Source organism: Brachycentrus maculatus, unplaced genomic scaffold, assembly GCF_059751285.1.
Source record: "Brachycentrus maculatus isolate JH-2025_06_01 unplaced genomic scaffold, ASM5975128v1 h1tg000077l, whole genome shotgun sequence".
Taxonomy (NCBI): domain Eukaryota; kingdom Metazoa; phylum Arthropoda; class Insecta; order Trichoptera; family Brachycentridae; genus Brachycentrus; species Brachycentrus maculatus.
Window position 1 is genome coordinate 942,707 of NW_028280831.1, and position 24,227 is coordinate 966,933.

A 24,227-nucleotide genomic window follows, 5' to 3' on the forward strand; every position below is an offset into this window, starting at 1 on the left:
GTTGCCCATAGATATTCTTTTTAAATTTTATTGAAAAAAATGTACATTTAAAGCTGTTCCTTAAATTGTATTGCATCTTTAAAACTTTATTTATTTTTAAGACGAAGATTTAGGTTTTTATTTATTTCGACGAAACTTTTTCAGCATAAGTGGAGATTCAGTTGGAACCTCAGAGAATCCTGTGGTTTCCTCTCATCATCTCCTAGGTTTACAACTGTAACAGTCCTACATGGAATCGCCGGTATTATTTTGTAAGAAAAGTGAATAAATAAATATTCGCATATCGTGATTCATATTATTATAAGGTACCTGAGGAATATAGGTCCGCAGACCTTGGAACAGTATTAATTATTCTGATTTTAATTGCCAAAAAAATAAAACCAACAATTGAAAAAATGTTTTTATTATTCATCAAAAAAATACAGCAAATTTAGAAGTTTTAAAATCAAAAAAACATTTTTTTTTAATGGTGATGTAGCATTGTAATATCCCTCAATTTATGTTTTATTTTCCATATATAATCAGTTAGTACATAAAATAAGACACCCAGGCTTCTTACATGGACTAAATTATCTCCGATATGCGTTGTAGCGGGTACGGCGAGTTAAATAGACGAGCGGAGGATAGAGCCGGGTGAAGACTGACTATGAAAGAAGCACACCAATCTTCACACAGATTGTAACCCCCGAAGAAAAATAACTGGGGAGTATAATTTCTTTAATATTTAAAGTGACAGGAAAAATAAAAATATTTGGCGCTATGGTTTTTCGCGTCAGTGTCGCGAGTCGGTAAGCTTTATATGATTAAATCAATAAGCAGTTGTAACAAATGCTAGATATCTCTGCTGATAAAAAGTTTAAGCTTCACGTTCAGGAGTCCAAAGCTTTTTGATTGACGCATTAATCATCAGGAGCAAAGGCTGAAAACATGTGTACAATAAATTTATATTTAATGTACAAAGATTAAAAAATGATAGCATAGTGTTTAAGGCAAATAATAGAGAACTCAAAAGCATTAATATCTAATATTGACAGAACAAATACTATAAACAGAATCTTGTTTAAGTCATCACGAACCTTCCCTATGGCGCTTACAGAGTAAGATCTTCTTATGGTAAATACCGTAAAACAAATAAGAAATGTTTAGGACTTGATAAAGTTGTTGACTTCGTAGAATTTAACGAAAATGTTGAAAGCCAAATAGGTCATAAATCAAATGCTAGATGGAGGGTAGCGTGCTAAAGAGCCTCGTTTTTTAAAGTTTTTCTAATACCTACATTACACTTTTTTGGTGTCACGTTTAAAGGACAGATTTAAGCACCAACTTAAAATTTGATAACGATTTTTTTTGTATTCTTGTGAATTCATGAGCTTGCATAATCTATTTTCGTTATAATATGGTCAGAACAGATGCTCGAGGCTATTGAGATGTGATTGTTATGGTCTTTTTACAATCTACAAGTATAGCAAGTGGCAAGATGGACAATGAAAAAAATGGAACTTTTGTCATTATGGTTTTCAGATAATATAAGGTAGAAATCAACTTGTTTTATCTTACTCAAGCATCTAGTAACAAAAAATAGTGCGGTTGAAGCTTCACAGTATGCAAAAGACAGGATTTTTTTTTTTACAGATTTATAGAAAATTATAGTTATTGATTTCCTCGATAAGGATCTCTCTTGACGTAAATATACAGTACTTACTAAACTTACCTATATAATATGTATTACATTTTTATTATAATATATATTCAATATTTGTATGTGTGTATGTGTGTGTGTGTGTGTGTGTGTGTGTGTGTGTGTGTGTGTGTGTGTATGTGTGTGTGTGTGTATGTGTGTGTGTGTGTGTGTGTGCGTGTGTGTGTTTCCTAATAGACTGAACGACCCCCGATAATTTTTAGGAGATATCTAAAACTAACAGAATTTTTATATGATTTTATATATTTTTTAAATGTGTTTAATATGAGTCTTCAGATATACGAGGTATGTAAGTACATATTATTATAAATAGTTCACGCTACAAAATATGCTTAGGAATTTATTGTTGACATACTTAATATATGATATAGGTATCTAATTATATTTTTACGAAATCAATATGCAGTTCCTTCAAGAAATGTCAGTACCGACAAAAGAAGAATCTAATGAATGATTTTATTTTTAATTAACGTTTTACTTAGTAAATACCACTATTTCTTAAAATCTACTGTGACACGTGTTTCGATGCATTCCGCATCATTTTCAAACACGGTATTTTTAAGAAATAGTGGTATTTACTATAAGTAAAACATTAATTAAAATGGATAGATTTTACCACAAAGTGACTGCCGAATCAATTAATGAAGGAATGATTTTATGTTACAATCCATGTAATGAGCAAATATTACAATGATGTGATAGAAATTAAATTTAAAAAAAAAACACACACAAAATTAAATTTGATAGCCGAATTTATAACCAGTAAAAAAATATTTATTTAAACATTCACGGATTATAAAAAAATATATGCTTAATCTCAAGACCCCGATTAATCATAAGATAATGAAAAAAGAAAAAAAAACTTATGCCGCAATAATTTAATGTCATTTAATAACCGTGAAATGTAATTTTACGTAATTATTAAAAATATTTAAAATAATTATTCGTTGCGATTACATATCATTGAATTCGATCCATCAATGTCACATGATAATGTTGATTGTATTTTTTTCTTTATCTTCAAAAATGTTTTTTTTTTAAAGATATATTTTTCATATTATTATATATTATTGACATCTCATCAAAGATGAAGAAGAATATAGAGGTCAGGGCATTTGCGGGGCGGACGACTGTCAAATATATATACATATATTTATACATATAAATATATATATAAATATATATATATATTTATATATATATATATATATATATATATATATATATATATATATATATATATATATATATGTATATATATATATATATATATATATATATATATATATATATATATATATATATATATTTATATATATATATATATATATATATATATATATATATATATATATTATATATATATATATATATATATATAAATATATATGTATATATATATATATATATATATATATATATATATATATATATACATATATATATGTATATATATATATGTATATATAAATAAATGAACCAATTTCGAAAGATTGTTCTTGAATCATTAGAACTTCACTAGAGACATCTATTGGTGAGACAAAAAGATCCTTTTTACTGAGCAGAAGCTCATTTTTATTAGTATGTGAGGTCTGAATCCTGGATTATAATCACATACATTAGAAACGCTAGAAAATTCTTGGACAAAAATGTTGTAAAGAAATATTGTTATATGTTTTATTACTACAAAAAATATGCAATATTTTTTCTCATACAATTACATATTTCACAATTTATTAAAACTGATTTCACAACATTTTAAGTGTGTCCAAATACTTGTTCACAATTTGGGTTTCTCCACTTTCCCATAAATAAATGTTTTCCAAAACCAAATACTTGGTAAATACTAATATTTCATGGTAATGTTACCATGTAAAATATAAATTACCACAAAGCGACTCGAATCAATTAATACAATGTTTTCTTCCCTTAACCATAGGTGAGAATTCTTATTCTGTATTTGCAATATCTTTTAAAATGGTGTTTTTAATTATATATATGAATAAATAAATCATATATGGGATATACATAAATATTTCAAGGAATCAAGTAACATGATCCCAAAAATTAAGGCTGATGTAAGGGATTAAGATGAATATGTCAGGGTATTAAAAAAAACTTTCCGGTGTAGGGAATCTGAAACATGTGTTAATACTTTTGAATATCTATATATTTTGGGGAGAAATCTTTAAATAAGCAACCTACATTAAGGAAAAGGAAATAAAAGGATTGGAAATAGAACTATATATGTAGACGCATAGTATCTCCATATATGATATAGTATAAAAAATGTAAGTAAAGTTAAATTGACTTGTTTCTCCATATTTGTTTTGAAAAGTGGAAAGGTAAGGAAGGATGACAGGTGGATAACATCACAAATATTATTACCAAAAATAATATGTTTTATAAATATAGTAATATATATATATATATATATATATATATATATATATATATATATATATATATATATATATATATATATATATATATATATATATATATATATATGCAAATATATATATAACTGTTTCATTGATGTAAATTATTATATCTGTATGAAGTACATATTACATATATTTCTAAAGTCTTAATTAATGATGCTACTACTGTTTAGTTCATCCTTCAATAATTAAGAAAAACATTTTAAAATAATTTTCACTGTTATGTTTAGTTGTAAAACAATGGACTTTTTCGGATAATTTTGATATGAGGAACTTATGTTGTGCTTTTTTCTCTGGACGCGCCGGGAACTTTTTCTTCGTACGCTTCTACATAATATAAACATTACACACGTACACAATGATTCATAAAACTAGTAATGAAATTTTAATTGTGTTGTGAAATCGAATTAAGGTATTTGAAAATATCTAATTAAAAAATTCACATGTTAGAATAACCACAAACACTTGTAGGCAGGTATAGCTTGATAAATGTCTTCCTAACTATTAACTGTTCAGTTAAGAAATGTTTTTTTTTTAAATGATGTGTTCATAATGTAGATATCGGATGTAAAAATTTTAATTTTCGTATTTTTGAAAATTAATGAATAAATATGAAAAAACTTAATCTTTAGTTTTTTATCCTTTTGAGGTAAAAAACTTAAAATAGATTACTTAAGATAAATAAACATTCAGACCTCTCCTGCGTAATGTTTACATTACGTCAAAAATGAGAAAATGCGGGAAATATCCCCGTGTGAAATTTGTCAATATTATAAATAAGTAACTGGAAGTTGTACCTACTTTTGGTGAATTACGAATGAAGGTGGAATTTTTAGAATTATAGTTCCCTTCACATTTTTAAAAAGAATAAAATATGCACCTACCTAGGTACTTACTTAATTCAAACAATATAAGCACATTTATAAAATCATTTCAATATGTATTTCTTACGCAGTAGGTATATTTCTGTATGATTAAAACAATTGTTTTTAAATTTTATACTTTTAAATTGTATTTTGTAAAGGTATGTTATTACCGAATATGTTGTGCAAACGGGTAAATTATATATGTAATTTAAAATAAAAACACAAAATTTTTATTTTTCTTAATTTTAATCGCCACCTACCCAATTAATTGATATATGTATTTAAAAAAGCGGGATATTCAATAATTGACGAATGAATGTAAGCGATATTTTGATATTTTAAAATTTCAAAACTGTTATTGAAAAAATATATCAAGTAGGTATCTATCTATTCAACTAATTCTAAAACTTATTCTGACGAATTGTAAAAACGAAGTTTTTAAAATATATATTTTACATACATTTGTTAATGTACATTTTTCAAAAAGTACATTTATATTTTAATTCTACTATTCACTTGACTTAAGTTTTACATTGACATTTCTTAGTAGAACTACATATTATTTATAATGAAACAGCATTTTTCCGCTTTTTTTTGCCCAGTGACGGTAAATTATTTTAAATAATCATTACTTTCAACCCCTGGCTTGTTGTGTATATTGTTGTTCATCAGTCTAATGTCGATAACGACGAAACCCGGGCACTGGTCAAATAAAATAAAAGTTTAAAGAACTTTCACATAAATATTGTTTCATTATAATTTTACTTCGTTAGAGAAAATAAATATTTAAAACATTTTTCCAAACGGTACTTAAATTGCATTGTTGGAAAGTGTTGCACAAGATTTCTGTTATATAAAATTTAGAAAAACATTGCACCTGCGTAACAGGTGGTCGTTTAATAAAACAACACAAAAAACTAATAGGTAGCTACCTACTCATGGAAATGTTTCCGAATGAAGCACAGATTTATTAAAGAGTCATCCTGTATTAACTTAAACGAATATCTCACTAACCGTCGTAACACAGAACATAATATATCCTTGAATCAAGCATTTAATGACTAAATAATCAGTAACGCACTTGAAATCAATCGAATTTGTATGGAAAGTGTTTCACAAAGCGCCAAACGTCAGAGCGAAAATAGTTTCGGGTGTGGAAACAAAAAAGCTCCTTGCAGCTTGGGTGAGACCGCCATGTTGTTTGCACGAGGCCCCGCCTCCCTGAGCTGGGATTGGCCGGAATTCGGAGGTGGGGAGCCCCCCCTCGCCAACTACCCTTCAAGGGTGGAATATTGAAAAAACGCGAAGGGAGTTTTTCAGATTTTCTATTTACAGAAACAAGAAGAAAAATCGTAAATACGTACACAATATTTTTATGCGATTTTTTTTCTTCAGGTTTTCAGCTTTGAAAATAAGAATCTCTACAAACTACATACATACATGTCACATTATATACCTCTATAATATAGACTCTTTATTACCGTATAAGATTTTTGACTTTCAAAGTAATTTATTACAAAGATGTAGAACTATAAAAACAAATTGATGGAAAACTTTTTAAAGTTTATATTATATTAATATTTTTTCTAGGTAAGCGTTATATTCCAAAATAAGGACAAAAAATATTTTTACACATTATACTATGTAAGGATTTCTTGAAGCTTGTGTGTGTGTGTATTATTTATTTCCCCTAACATGTCTATATCATTTATAAATAATAATAAAAACTAACTCACATCCTAGCAATATACGTGAAAAGATACGTGCACGTTACTACAAAGTTGTACGAGTACCGGTATGTAAACCTTTATGCCCTAGACATTGCTTCTATTTTATATTATTCTCTTTTTAATGAATAGCACAAACTATTAATTTTTCCTCTCCCCACCCATTCAGAGGTAACGTTCTTCACTGTGAGGTGGATGAAATACGTAATTTGTATCCCATGAAATATATTCCACTGAGACTCTCATACCTTATTAAACATTAGGACTGATCTTCGTGCTGTTGAAGACCTAATTAACACCGCATTGATGCTGTATGGTTTCCTGCGCACCATTGAGTTCGTAAAATGTTTATATTTACGTTTTTATTTTATTTCATTTATTATAAATTTAACTATGAAAATAGTTTTTTTTATCAGAACCTATCAGTGGAACGTAAACAATAGAACTAAAATAATGTCAAATGTTTGTGTAAAGTTTTGTAAGGTCAAAAATAATTGACAAAATAGCTACCATTCAATATATACATTTGTCCAAATGTAGGCAGGTACTCTTAGATATTTTTATCTTGTCAAATTGTGTTTTTTCTAGCTTTAATTTAACAACAAAAGTTCATTTATTTACTTTATTTTAGTACCTACCCATTTAAATTCAATATTAATGGAAACCTTTTTTTCTCTTTTTAGAGTCTTATAATTTTTTACTTATATTAATTTACTGTTATTGCATCGCATATTAAAAATATCGTGTTACATATCAGAGACAGGAGAATATTTAAAATAGCCTGAAATCTACTGCGTTGTTTTTGTAAAACCAAAAAACTGAAATAAAAGCAAAAACATCCACCAAGAAATGTCACTAACGTAAAAAAGAGAATTATAAGAAGAAGGAATTGTTGAAGCCACAGTCGAAGAGCGGTAGTTTGGTTAAAGTAGGAATGGGTGGGTCCCGTCACGAATGTTTCAGGATAAGTGGAGGATAAGGGAATGAAGATCAAGACACTCAAGGCTTAAGAACGAATAATGACTTAAGGCGATATTTTGATGTTACCACAGGACAGGAAAGGATCAGACGTGGTGTTATAGTAGTCTAACATGGGTTACTTTTATGATATTGGTGGTAACAATACCCTTTTGGCATCAATCATAATTTTCCCTTCTCTTAAACTTTTGACTGCGTAACATGACCGTTGACTCTTTGAACAACACTAAACCTGCACATGATCCTATATTTGGTCACAACTACTAATAAATACTCGTATATCTACATATGTACATGTATTTTATTGATGTGAGAAATACCATTACCGTTGAACAAAAAAATATGTTTTTAACGGTTAGTCACAGCTCCAAATAAAATTAGACTTTTTTAAGCGCATTATTGATTTTTGTAATTATGTAAGTTCAGTGTGTTCTTTGTATAAAAAAAACAGACTTATTCCTACAAAGTTTTATTGAAATCTTAACATGGATTTAAATTTAATATAGATCGCAAGCCTTGTATCCATATTTCTTTCATTACCTGATTAAGCCATGTTAAGATATCGATAAAATCCAACATGTTTAAGTTAGTATTTTTTGCCATAGAAAGGAAATATAAAAAGTACTTTCTTAATAAGCAAACAATATTTTTTGTATCATCGTATTTTCCTTTATACAGACCTGATCTAACGATGTATTATACAGCTCTAAAAGAATACTAATAGTGTTCATAAAAAAAATGTAACCCTTTGATTGCTTTTGTCAGGATTTTCACGTATTTTACCATGTGATGATTTAAACCAGAGATGCATTTACTATATGAATATCGATCATAACTATTTATAAAGCATATTATTTATTTTATAGTATTTTATGTTAGCATACAATATTTACCTATTCTAACGTTTAGAATTGGTTATTTTATTCTAATATTTTTCAGAGGAAATATTCTGAAAACTTATCCTAATGGTGATTTCAGGAATAAATTACGGAGTAGGTAGGCAAAAAAGCGAAGAAACAAATTAATATTGGATTATACTTTTTATTTAGTTTCGGTGAAATTAATAAACATATACTTTTACGTATTTCTTTGCTTCGGTATTTTTGGAACTATAATTTAAATATTCAAGAGAAAATTGTGATTACAATCATGTTAAATTAAATATGAAACTACTGAGTATGCCGAGTGTAAACAATCAAGGAAACAAAACACGTTAAACTGTTTTCCCACATGCAGATATAGATTAAATAATAATAATAAATTAGTTTTAAATTGTTTCCGGAAATCTAATATCATAAACCTACAGTCTTCCGTTACGTGACGCCGTCCCTGCACTTTAGCCGGTCGCATTGACTTTCAATCGTCTGCTGCACTACAGCAATAATAACTCCGAGCCAGACGGAGACGGTCGCGGACGCCGGGGCGGAAAACTCGCGAGAGGGAGAGGGATAAGAGATGTGACTTCGCGTTAGTCAAAGTTTATTTTCCGAAAACTCCCGCGTCTTCGTGCATTATACTCCGAAACATCACACGCTCGTCTTCATTATCTGACGCGAGGGCGTGGCCTCGCTCGGGAGGGGCTGGCTGACGAGGTACAGTCGTCTCGCTCTGGCGGGAAGGCCCGCGGAGCTCGCGTGCCGCGGCGCGGCCGGAAAAGCGACGTTCATATTCCTATCTTCCATCTGATACCGTTATCTCGCTTTCGGGATGGAATCGCAGATAAAAGGGCTCGCCGTCTCGCTCGCGCCCGCGGGCGGCCGGGGCGGCGAGCGGAGACGGCGCTAGTTTGGCAGGCCGGCCGCGGGCGCGGGAGAGCGGCGCGCGGCCGGATGATATATAGAGTAGAGGAGTTAGCTGTAAAGCTCGGTGGGAAGTGGTCGAGATTAGAGCCAGGCCGCCAGAGGCCGCAGTGAGCGCTGGGCCGCATAAGCTCACATAAGACTTTTTTAATACTTTTATGCGGGATTTAGCGCTAAACCCCCGTATCGCCGCAAATCATAGCGCGACCGTTCGGTTTATTATTGTGCGTGGAATTTATTATTTATTTGAAGAGATCCCGACGTAATCCGGTTCTAGTGGCGTTTGTTTTGTTCGCGATCGGTGTTGTTTTTTTCTACGTGTCTGAATTTACCTTATCCCTAGGAGATTATTGTAAACAATCGGTTTCTAGACTAGACCTCAGACACTAGACACTCGACACGTGACGGATTGCCGGCCGATCTCCAGACACTATTATCACTCGCCAGAGGGCAAATCCGAGTCGCGCTAATCTGAGCGATTCTTCAGTAACCACTTGTACTGGATCTAGTGGATGAATCTGAATGTCATATCTGAGCTGCCGGATTATAACGAGTGCCAGCTGAGTTTGAATAACTTTTTCGTGTAAAGACCCGTGTTTCACATTGTTGACAACACTTGTAAACAAAAGTTTTGAACTCTATCAACACTTAATCAAAATAATAAATCGGTAAGTAATTAACCTGTTAAATTTTAAATACTCGTATATAAGAGAAGCACAATCGATGACATGTCATAAACATATTTTTTCAAATATCATCCACTGAGTGTGACATATTACCCACAGGTACCTACAATTTAGTACCTACCTGCAACTGTCATCATTTAAAGTAAACTATCATATTAGGCAATATTAACTAATGTTTCAAAACTGAATTAATTTCACAATATTTAATAAACCCAATCACTTTTCACAATTTTAATAAATATTTATTCACTATTTTGAAAAAAATGTCTTAAAAGACTTGTGTCAGATTATTGAATAAATATTACGAAAAACCCGAAGTATTTCAATAATTGTATTGTATAAAAACATCCTAACGTTTTCCAATCATTCGGATTAAAATTTATTTATTTTTATTGAATTTTTTCCCCGTCTTAGTAAAACCCTTTGTAAGTCTATTAAATATCCATTATAATTAGTTATTCTGGAATATTAATAAGCGTAATGAAAATTTAAAAATTGAAAATGAAATACCAACCTGTAACAGAAGTAATAATACATTTCAATACCTATTATTTTCATTTGTAAAAAAAGTAAACGCTCAATCGATCAGTATTCAAAATAACTATGTGATTGACCCTATAAAAGGATTCTAATTTATTGAGAAGTTCTCATTTTTGATTGAATAACTCGCCTCCACAAACTGGAACAATATATCTTTAATTGATTCGCCAGTCACTATTAAAGTATATATACGTTTTCTTTTTAAATTTTACATTATAGTCGATAATGATGCTGAAAATATCGAAAGACGTGTGATAATAGATTTTAAAAAGTAACGGTATTTACCGAATGAAATTTAAATTAAAAATACAATAAAATTATTAGTTTCATCATTAACAGAAGATACTAAGTAATATTTATTTACACACCGACTTTTTTACGTCAGCATATTAAAACAGGTTTTGTATTTTTATTTATTTATTTATATAGAGAATAAATGTACATTGGCGGGTGTATTGCTAAGAAGCAATATCTTTCAACCGACCTAAAACAGACTAGTGATATTGTTCAAATGTCCGAATCTAATACAACAGTTTAAAATTAGAGGGCAGATAGTGCTTGTACATAAGTTTCAACAAAATAAGAAAATTTAACAATATACATAAATATTATTTGTTGTAACGAGGAGTGAATTATTCCCTACGGATGAGATGTCATTTTTTTTCAACTCGATATGAAACAATAATATGTATAATATGGATATTAATGATGGGCAGAATGGTGAACGTTACACTAGTGTATACAGTGATCGCTTAAGCCAGCCAAATGTCAGGTCGTGTAAGCCCTGGGATGCTGAGACTTTTTTTTTTAAAAAAGAGTAATAAATGTGTTTTTATTATTTACACAAATACTTCTGTGAGCCTTAGCGACTCATTATTAGAAATAGGTATCAAATTGTAGTAGAGTGGGTTCGAACTGAGAAACTCTAACTGAGTCCGCAACACTAACCACGGGATCACAACCCGACACATATACAAGTTTTATATCATAAAATAAGAGCATAATTACAAACCATTTCAATACGGTTAAACTTGGCACAATCAGGTATGTCAAATACTTGGGTCAGGAGTCAATTTAATCGGCGGGTATGTATGAGGAGATGCAGGAATATGGAAGAGGCGAAGAATGTTTGCAAAGACAGGGTGGTATGGCGTTCTATTCTCTCTGCCTACCCCGAAGCGGCGTGATGATTAGTTAGTTAGTTAGCAATATGATTGAACAAGTTATTACAACATTGAATTTTAAATAGGTCAGGTTAGGAGTCGTAACGATCGGCGGGTGTGTATGAGGAGATGCATAAACGTGGAGAGGCGAAGAATGTTTGCAAGGACAGAGTGGTGTGGCGCTCTATTCTCTCTGCCTACCCTTGCGGGGAAGGGCCTTATGGTTAGTTAGTTAGTAAGTTAGAATTTTAAATAAACTGTAAATTAATAAGTAGGTAAATAACGCGTTGAATATTTTTTGTTCAATATGTTATCATATGATTATGTATATACCGTATTTCAATACCTTATTATTTTGTAAGTTTTCATCTGATATCAGGCCAACCATATTTATTTTAAGATATTAACGTGATCCAGTAAAGCGTAAATCGTATATTAAATGTTAATCAATTTGTGTTATTAATTAATGATAAAAATGCATATAAACGTTGAGTAGTTTAGGTAAAATGCAGTATTTTAGGCCTAAACATCACAATCTGTACCGACAATGATAACGTACCTTTAACTGACAGGATGTAATAAAATTAATCCGTCGCTACGTTGGTTATTTTTCTCTACTTAATATTGGTATTTCTGACATATACCATATATGTGTACTGCGTATATTACATTTAATAATGTAGTGTTGGCCCATATCATTTTGCATATCATGGTATTCTCATTATCCAGTCAAATTTGTTATTTAATTAATATAAACATATTGCAATATAATAATTAACTCTTGGTATGCGCCAATAAAATATAAGCGCGTTTTAATACATATACCGTTTATTAATTTGATATTAAATAATAAATATTCGTAATTATAAAAATTGTCTCTTTTTATGTTGGTAAGTAAACTAACACATGTTTTGGAGTAAAATAATATCATGGTTTATAAATAAAACTTTTATTCTTTACACGAAAAATATAAAACCTATTTTTCCATGGTTTGAATCATATCTGCTGAGTGACTTAAGATGAGTAAAATTTACGTGAATTTATAAATATTTCCGTGCATATACGTCCTTCATTTATTTTTTATTAACAATACTTAAGGGTTATTTTTGTTTATTGATTTGGCGTATGACTTGTAGAACTCCATTTTAATTTATGTATTAATTTTTAAAACAAACACAGATTTTATGCGTCTACTAAGTTGTATTTTATTTAAAAAAAAACATATTAAAATTAGTATCGTGACAATTTTTTCGCCTAATTATGGCATTTTTAAACGAATGTGAAGATTGAATATAATAAAAAAAAAAAAAAAAAAAAAATATAAATATATATATATATATATATATATATATATATATATATATATATATATATATACACACATATATATATATATATATATATATATATATATATATATATATATATATATATATATATATATATATATATATATATATATATATATATATATATATATATATATATATATATATATATATATATATATATATATATATATATATATATATATATATATATATATATATATATATATATATATATATATATATATATATATATATATATATATATATATATACATATATATATAATAAAAATTAGTAAATATACTACGATGATGTAGGCACTTAGGTAATTTTACGGGTTTCGTTACATTTCATGAATATATCGGAAAATGCATTTAACGATGACGGAATAATAATGTAGAAACATTGTTTATAATCATTAGAATTCAAACAAATATTCAACGTAAGTAAAATGAAATAACGATATTTTGTCGGAAACATTGCATATTTTTTGTGTAGGTATTTGCGTTCAAGTCAAAAAATAAAATCAAAAGTAAAATTAATAGATGAGTGTAAGACGACACCCCAGCAAGGGAGTTTTTTATGAACTAAGAAAAAACTATCAGAGTTTTGAAAAATGTATTGTATTTAATATTGTTCTCAAGTGATCATTTATACACTTCTGTAACATTCACCATATCCATAAGTTCCAGTTTTCCCAAACAAATGATGTGAGGGTTAATTTTTAAAAAAGAGTATTACTTTAGTTTATTACAAAAAAAATAGAACTCAACTATCGAAAAGTATTTTTTATACATGTACGATTAAAAACAAAGAAAAAAAATATGTACATCCATATAAAATAGCTCAACCTTTTGATGTCACTTGTCTTCGATCTAATAATGTGCCTTCAATTTTTGCAATTTTTATGATAGATATTGAGTGTGTTTGACATTTTCAGAGAGGAAAAATCTACATTTTATGTAATTATAATGATAGCGCAAAAACAAGTTACACATAGATTATTTGAAACTTAACGAAACTTATTACATGAATAAAAATATATATACAATGTTTGAGGTTTTTTCACATTAATTTTATTTGATCAGCAATCGGGTTTCGTCGTCACCGACAACACCAGTCTGGTGATATCGCTTATGAAGAAACCTGGTGCTATTCAAATAAAATTTATATAGAAAAAAACTACAAAGTTGTTATTTTATTCTATAAAATGCAATTCCACTTAGAAATGTCAGTACAAAACTTAAATCTATAGCTCAAGTTTAGACACCTATAATATTGATATATCATTCGTAGGTTGGATAATCCAGTGTCTGATAGAATAAATAATAATAATAATAATAAAATCCTGTAAAACTGTTTTACAATTAATGAATCTGAGGGTTTTCCGAATAATGTATTCGCCATTGGTACCGCCTTCAACTTTAGGTACTGTAACGCCTCGAGAGGTGTATTGTTAACCAGTACACGTCTCAGTTTCCAAGTTAGTATCTCTCGCCCTGTAGTAGCAGCGAAGGTACCAGTCGAGTAGGTACCCACCCTTGAGAGGACCAGGGTATTGATCTGCCGTGGAGACGCCTGCATAGAGATAAAGCGTAAATTGTACATTACGACTAGCAAATCTGGACACCCGATTATTTAATCTAAATTTTTAACTGGAATTTCGACTTGAGTTTAACAATAAAAAAAAATAAAACATGCATTAAAATATTTTCCAGGGCGCTTTATATTTTGCTCTAAAATTACCTTAATAAAATTCATGCTTGAAATAAAATTCAACTGCATCCTAAGTTTAATTAATGGCACTCCTAAGTAATTATAGCTGGGTATCGATTGCATGCGGAGGTTATCGTTTAAACTACATAGTATTGAACTATGCTTAAATTTTGTTAAAAAAAACATTAATTTTATTTTTGGTAACTTTATCTTTATAACAAAACATTAAAGAGACAACCGGTTTAATAATGACATTAAGAAAGCATTCGGAATAGAAACAAATTTGTGAGATTGAAATTGTTTTTACATTGCACTTTAAACGTCTATTTCTGTATGGAATCAATGCCATGCCTTTTTTCAGTTTTTTTTTACCTATTGGGCCATTAAAAATGTATATTTAAACATATATTATTGAATATGTCGGCCCGAGAACAAAAATTATCACCTTAACATAATTTAATTAACAACAACTATAGGCTTAAATTAAGCTTAAATACATTTAAATCTTAAAAAAATATACAAAAAAAACTATTATATCTTTTATTATATAACATTAAACCACGTGTGAAAGTCCCTCTCCAAGCACAAGAGCACAGACTCTTTTATGGAGAGGCACAGCGAATCGAAATATAAAAGTTCTCCATATGTATAAATGATTCAAATGTATTATGTTATAAATAAAAATGTAAATATATTAAATGAATAAAAAAAAAACAACTGAATTATTAAAATTCAGTGTCCTATGTGTTAATTAATCAATTAATTTATCTTTATTCAAAAACTTAAGATAAAGTATGCGAGTCTCTAAGATTCATATGGCAAATACTACTATATTGTTAATCCCGAGCATAAGAAGAGAAAAAAAACATGAGACACAAAATGTGAAAAGAAAAATATAATTTCTCGATTCCAAAATAAACTTTTCATTTTAAAATGCAACATTTCGAAACAACTATTGCTATTTTAAACTATAAAAAACATTACAACAGTATGCACTTGTAGCAATTTGATAATTATTAGTCGAAAATCTTAGAAACTCCTTAAGAGGAGAATTCTTATTCTGAAACTGTGAACTATGACCCTCAAATGTAAACATCCTATCACAATATTTTAAAGTGCCTTTATTAAAACGCGGTAAGTATTATATTACACATTATGTTTTACGTATATCAGTGTACCTGTATGCATGAGTATAATATAATATATGTAAGTATGTCATGAGCATTCACCATGCTTTAAAAAAGCTCCGATTAAGTCCAATAGCGACCTTAACCTCGAATTGATCCCAATTTTGCTTACAAGCTTCTCCCGCTGAAATGTCTGCGCGTTATAAAAATAAACAAGGTTTAGAGAGCGCTTAAACCCCGATTGAGAATATTGGCGATAAAACCTTATCCTAGTTCCGTCGCCTTCACCTGTGAGAGGAAGATTCCTATAATAAAGACTGCGGATTTAAGTCGAGTAATCGAGGTTTTAGCACGTTTTAAGGGACTGTGCTTAGTGATTTTTATACGGGGTGGATTTGTAGCTTAGGCGTCTCGACCGTAAGCCCCACTTCCCCCACTTTCCCCTCACCACAGATCTCAGCCTCTCCGCCTCTACTCTACCATATACCCGATACTTCCTTGTTCTCCGACTGAGGCCTGTTAATCAATACTAGTTAATCAATTTCAGCTTATCAACTTTTTAAAGGGGAATTCGCAGAAGTCAAATTTATAACGCAGACGACCGCAAATATACTTTCGCAAGAGGTCGGTCGTGCTTCCGCGCGCTAATAATAATTTGAAATTCATATTGAATTACATTTTTTAATGTAAATATATAGATTTTTTTAAACTCCTTACCTTTTTTAATAACCTTTTTCTTTTAAAAATTTCTCCATATATTTATTTCGAATAATTTTTCAAGACATAAACGGTGTAAAGCATTGAATTTATCAATTTTAATTTTTACATATAAATGGTTTTTCGCAAAACATTTAATTAAGTCTCAATTGTTACCAAGGTTAAAAACTATAAGCTGAGATTTATCGTAAACTGGGCCTTAAAGATCGTTTTTTCACATCTCAAGATTTCATCCGAAATTACAAGTAGATTACTCCATAAGCATATGAGAGTATCTGGAACAACATTACTTGTTCTGTTTCTATGTAATCCAAGTTTTTTTGTTTTTAAATATTTTTGTCTGCAAATATTTATATTCTGTGAAATTTAATTCCTATAGGATTTTTTATACGTCTATGAGAAAAAGAGAGACATAGAATTTTTAGTTAAAGTGTTGCTTGGTTAATACCACTATCTCTTAAAATCCTTAATCTGATATTATTAACCAAAATCTTAAATAAATATTTACCAAAATCTTAAATAAATCAAAATCTTAAAGAAAAATAGGCAAATTGTGTTCTTTTTTAATTATGACAAACTAAACTGAATGAAAACGCGATATTTTAGAAAAATTACTAGATGAATCGGAATAAATCGTAAAATAACCAAAAGAAGAAAACACATGTTATTCATTTATTAAACTTCTGATGTAGAATATTTACGATTAAATATAAAATATTGTGAAACGTTTTTCAGTTGGATTTTTTTTGACAGATAATTGAATTTGAAAAACTAGCCTTGTCGGTAAAGTTGGCGAGAGACAATAGGTGTTTAAGGTCTCTTTACTCGAGTTTATTAAATGTAAAAGTGGCGTCAGAAGGCAAGTTTCCGAGTCTAATTTGGCGGAGCAAATCGGATCAACGGATGGCCGTTCAGGGCTCAACTTTTTCCAGGATCTTATTTCTTATTGTAAGACATCAAGTTGTCAACTAAGATCTGAGACACTTCTCGAGACGTCCTTTATACCAATGTAAACAAATGTTCAAATCGTAAATTATGGTAAAAGTTGAAGATTTAATAAAAATATGCCTCTTATTTATTTATTAAAACAATAAATTTAAAAGGCAAGACAAGACGAGATGGCTAAAAAATATGCCATAACTTAATTTATACAGTGGTGTTGTAGACACTACTAATTTTACATAAGGTTATTTAAAAAAAAATATATTTGATGCACATTGAAATCATGAGTATTGTTTTACTAAAATATGTATTAAAGTTTTCTACTGACATTTCTTAGTGGAACTGCATTTTATAGAATATATAACGTAACAATTATATAGTTTTATCCACATAAATTTTATTTAACTATTTAAAAATTAGTTTTTAAAATATAAAAAAAATACTTTATGCTTATTAAAATAACATTATTTTTTCGTTTCAGATGCTTGCTCCCGGAAAAACATAATCCTCATCACAATGTGTTACTGTTCATTTTCACGTTATCTAAAACGTCATAAATATTCGATTTCTATAAGAACTGTATAGAATTAATCCAGACAAAAACCTTCTAAAGACCACCAGTTAACCAGTTCATCGACAATATTAATTCATTATAGTATTTTGTATACGATTTCTCAATAATTCACGGTTGTGTTTTGATAAAAAATAAAGAATTGAAAAAATAGTAAATCGTACTTTTATATTGTTGGTGCTAAATAAGTAAATGGGAAAAATTGATGTTCAAAGTAAAAACTGTAATTAATGATTTTTATTCATTATAAATAAATTTTTAAATGTAAATTAGAGAGATTTGGTAGTCAGATATAACCAAGAGGATCCGATTTCAAAAGAGAGGATGGACTCGAAGCATTGAGTAAAGCTTTTAACTAAAAACTTAAATCAAGTATTTTAACACCTCCCTGTCATTCATAAGTATTTGAATTGATTATTAACAAAGGTTTCAATGTAGGTGAGGTATAAAAATGAAAAAACAGTGAAAAAAACAGTTATTTTAAATCTGGAATTAAATACTTATTCTGGTTGATTATAAACAAGAGTTTGAATGTGCATGAGATATGGAATTGAAAAACAGTAATTTTAAATAAAATAACAGTGAAAAACACACATTTCAAACTGTTTTGATGAGACAAAGAAATGAAATAACAGTGAAAAAACGGTAATTTTAAATGAAAAAACAGTGAAAAAACAGTAATTTTAAAACTGTAATTAAGTACATATTTTGGTTGATTATTGTTATTAACAAGTATTGGCAAGTGTTTGAATGTGGATGAGACATCGAGAGGTACTTGGTAGGCAGATATAACGTACCCAGCGGAGGGAGGATCTCGCCTTGTATTGAGTCTCCAGTCCCGCACGGCCCCACCATTCACCTCCGCGTGTACAAGGACGTGTTCCCGAGCGGGCTGGCGTCCTTCCTGCCCGGCGGGCCCATGGAGCCGCTGGGCGAGGCGGGCGGGCTGTGCCTGCAGGACCTGGTGGGCGGCGAGCACCACCACGCGCTGCACCACCTGCACGACGCGCCCTCCGGCGCCGTCGGCTCGGCCATCTCGGGCCTCATGGGCGCGCCGCCGCTGGGCGAGCTCGCGCACCCCGCCCACCCGGCCCACCCCGCGCACCCCAACCACCACGCGCACCACGAGCCGCTCGAGAAGCTGAAACGTGGTGAGTGACGTTTCAAATGATACCTAACGCCTATAGACAAGATCGTATAACTGCAAATATTTACAACTTAATAAGACAACTTGAATTTCAATTCAAGATTTTTTCATTTTTCGTAATTTTTTTTTCCAAATAAAAATTACCTTTATTCGTACGAGTACGCCTATATTTTTAGAAACTTAATTTTTTTATACACATTATACGTACTAGGCATTTATGAGATCTTTTCTAAATATATTAGAATTATTTTTCTTAATTTAATGTTCTTATTTACAGTACATATAAATATGTATATGTGCATATATATTTATATATATATATATATATATATATATATATATATTTATATATTTATATATATATATATATATATATATATATATATATATATATATATATATATATATATATATATATATATATATATATATATATATATATATATATATATATATATATATATATATATATATATATATATATATATATATATATATATATATTATTTTTTCACAAGATTTTATTTTTTTAAATATAGGTAGGTACTAATGGAAATTGAAAAAAAACTAACAGAACTTTGTATAAATTTTGGTTAATGTTTTATTATTTACAATGAAAAAAAATCATGAAAAAAAAACCAACTTGAAATATCGTTATATCCGTTAAACAGCTGTATATTATTTTGATTTATTGTTTTAAAACAGTAAAAAAAAATACTTACTGCATTTTTTATAAATAACTACTAGGGATTTATGAAGTAACCCACAATTTAATTCGAACAAAACTTTTTTCGAAAAGAAAAAAAAAATACAAAAATGCACAAAAAGTTATGTAGGTGTTCTAACAATTAACTTTTTTTTTTCATATCACCCTTATGTCATAAAAAAAACCTTTGAACAAAGTAGACCCTTTACGGAGTTAACACAGCGTGTAGGTGTTGGTTTAGCGAGGGGCTGTTCTCTGCACACCCCACAAGGACCCCACTATGGGGAACAAATTACCCGAAACACAATGCATAATAATAAATACATACACTATCGCGTTAAAGCGATACAAATTACCTACCCCTTCGAAATATGCATGAGCAAAATTGTTGACTAATTTCACTGAATATTTCACAGATAAGATAACATCTTTTTAATTTTGTTCATAAGTACTTATGTTTATTTTTTTATTAAATTTTTAAGATCATACTTAAATAAAACGTTAAGAGTAAGACGAATCAGTTAAAAATGTTTTATGGTTTAGTGTTTTTACGAATGTGAATAAAAAATCTAACCAACCAACTTAAATACTTCTTTTGTAAGCTCTTTTTTGTAAAATATTTATTACCTACTTATAAAATACTAAAACTGTAATGAAAATAGTTGACTGTAACATATCGCAGTCACGGGAGAAAGTGACCAAGTGCATTTTTTTTACAAAAACGTGATTATTGAATATTTGATATCTTACTAGCTTGAAAAAGTCCCAAAGCGATTTTAAACTTACAAGTATAATATTTTGATGATAATATTTAGAATGACTAAACTATTGCATTGATGTTTATTTTCTTGCTAAGCAAAAGAGACTTCAATGTCCCTACTGAACATTTTAAGTTTTGTCAGTTGGTCACTTTCTCTTGTACGACTACGATATGTAAGTAAAAATACCTAACTACCCATCACGCCGGTTTTCCGCAGGGGTATTGAGAGAAAATATGACGTCATACTGCTATGTGTTTGCAGACATTCTTCACCTATTCCACATTCATACATCTCCTCATATATACTCGTCGATTATTCAGCTTCCTGATCTGACCGCTTTCAAGTATTTGTCATATTTGATCATGCCAATTTTTTCTCAGTCTGTCTTTGCTTCCATTTCCAACTAGATTTGCTTTGGCATTTTTTCCTCACTTATCCGTTTCACGGGTCCAAACCATCTCAACTCAACTTTCCTAATTTTAGCGATGATGCTTATCTCAGTCCTGCATTCTTTCCTTATTTTACCATTCGTACATCCATCATACATACATCGTTTTGCCTTACAAAGCAAAATAATATCAAATTAAATAGTAACTACATATATTACATTTAAAATAATATGTCAAAAGATCTCAATTTAAGTTTGCTTTTGCCAATAATTATAAAAATTAAAAAATGTAAATGAAGAATAGCTGTCTAATATGATCTATGTGTAATTTTCTGCAAAACAAATATTACCATACTAATGCAGCCAATATCTTTAGATTAATTCCTCTTCTACTTACCCCCATACGCACCCAATGGTGTATAGGGCACTACATAAAATTGATGCAATGGTTATTTGATTGTTACTTACATGAAGGCAAAAGGTGATCAGTCTTACGCTTCAGGTACCAATCCAAAGAAATATTAAATATATATTTGGGTAAAAAAATATATTATTTATTTTCACCTCCCTGGGAATCGAACCCGGGACAGCAACACTATAGATGCAGACAAATGTGTTTTTAGATTAATGCTATCTCAACATATGTAACTTGTAATTTTTAGGGATGATCAAGATATTTGAAAAATATTTGCAATCTTCTTTAAAAGCATTTAGTTACATACTTGGTTTCAAAATCTCAAAATATATTTTTTAATTTTTTATTTTACATAGTTCCTTAAAGATCGATTAAAGATTGGAAAAATAAACATAACAGCTCGTAAGAGCCGAATAAAAATAACTGAGTGTGCTAGAATAAATAAATTGGTAGAAGTAGGTAGGTACTTATTATTTATAATTTTTATTTCTCAAAATAATATATCGTTCACTCCTTTCAAGAACGTCATAAATCAAAAATCGTCAATTTTCAGTTGTGCATGTTTTCGGAATGCCCAGAAAATGTACTATATCCCAGCAAAAGCGGCATATTTTTAACTTAATATTTACCCGCTACAGGGCATAAAGTGTTGTTTTTGCATTTTGAAGAAAAGTTATTGTATAATATTTTTTTTAAATATGCAAATTTTTTTTCAAATGGAGAAAAAACCTTCAGGTTTTACCTAAAAAGATCTGTGGCACAGTAAAAAGTTCAATAAGTGGCTTGATATTTATTTTTAATACATTGTATAATATTTTTAAACTTTAAAAACGTTCTCCTGAAAAATCAAGTTTTTTGATTTATGACGTTCTTGAATGGAGTGAGCGATATCAATATGATCAACAATGTTAAAACTTTCAATATTCAAAACATACTTATTATTTATCCATAAAAAAGAAATTTGTAATTTGTGATGCCTATTTGTAATATTTAATCATTTAAATTATGATTTTTTTTAAACTATCGTTCAACCACACATTCGTCTATCATATTGATAGAATTCAATCGGATTATTCCAAATTTTAAATATATGTGCGAATAAATTAAAAAGTGCCTAACGATTGAAAATGATTTTGGTATAAAATTCTTTCAGTAATCATTCTGCAATACATTGATCTAGCATTTTGACAGCATTCAATCTGATTGTTTCAAATTTAAAATACATGTGCGAATAAATTAAAAAGTGCCTAACGATTGTGAGGGATTTCGGTAAAAAATTCTTTCAATAATCGTTCTGCAATACATTGGTCTAGCAGTTAGACGGAATTCAATCAGATTATTCCATATTTAAAAAACATGTGAGTATAAATTAAAAAGTGCCTAACGATTGAAAAGCATATTACGCATGATTTTGCATTTCAATATTCGCATATTAAAGATGACGGTAATTGTTCAGTGACGGCAATAATTCATCTTGTCGCTTTGTATAGGGTTACAATGTAATGATATTATTATGTAATATCTCTACCACCTTTGTCATCTAATGTGCGCAGTGGCGTGCGGCCATATTCCCGAAGGACGAGGGGACTATCGCATGTCAGTACAGTGGCGTACCTTCGGAGCGAACACAAATGTTTGGGGGAGCCTCAATTAGCTCTGGCGGGGTACGCTGTTTGGGGGTATAGTCAAATCGATATGAAAGGGATGTCACGTTTGTTGCATATCATATTTAATTAAAAAATTTAAAGCTCTCGATGTCTTGCCGTGAAATTTGTGCATAAGTATTGAGTGTCAGATATTTTTGTCTTTTCTTTAAAATGACAACATCGTATACAAGGGGTTTATGTCATCTCCTATGGCCTTTTTAAAATGATTGGGAAAATGGTTGGAACTATTCGTAATTAATACGTATTTTTTAAAAGATTTATTTTATTGAAATATATATTAACAAAACCTGATGCTAAAACATTTAGCAGATGGGGTAAAAAGTAACATTAAAATATTATTAAACGCAATATAAACTTTAAATATAGTAATATAAATACGATAAAAATAAGTAAAAATTTAGAATAAATTTCAGAGATAAACCTGGAGCACCGTAAAAGTATTTAAAGCAATTAGAATAAAAATATAAAATAAACAAGACTGAAAGGGAAAAACATAAGATTTTTATCACATTAGATGTTAAAACATAAAATGAAAAGTCTAACAAAAGACATATGTAGTTAAACATTTTTTATAAAACTTAAATTTTTAGTTATAATTTAGAAAACCGATTAAAAGCTTTTATTATAAGGCCTTTGTTAGAAATAAATTCAAACAAAAATTATAAAGTAGTTTAAAAAAAATGAGATGAACTGGAGCCACTTTTTTGAACGGTTGGAAACAGTGGAGTGCATAATGTTAGTAGTATGGATCATGCACTTGCCTAATGTGTTAGTTTGTAATCTATCACACAGGGGAATCTTTTTAAGTCGTTTTGAATGAAAAGCTAATGCGATTGT

At 29.6% G+C, this 24,227-nt stretch overlaps 1 protein-coding gene across 1 annotated transcript in view; it reads left to right on the plus strand.

Annotated features, from left to right (window-relative positions):
- Positions 1-9,788: 9,788 nt before the first annotated feature.
- Ptx1 (pituitary homeobox homolog Ptx1) overlaps positions 9,789-24,227 on the plus strand; it is an 82,524-nt gene continuing 68,085 nt past the window's right edge. Inside the window, exons 1-2 of the mRNA XM_088257243.1 lie at positions 9,789-10,181; positions 18,217-19,454. Of these exons, the coding sequence (XP_088113369.1) occupies positions 19,226-19,454 (229 nt within the window). The 5' untranslated portion in view covers positions 9,789-10,181; positions 18,217-19,225. The remainder of the gene's footprint in view (positions 10,182-18,216; positions 19,455-24,227) is intronic.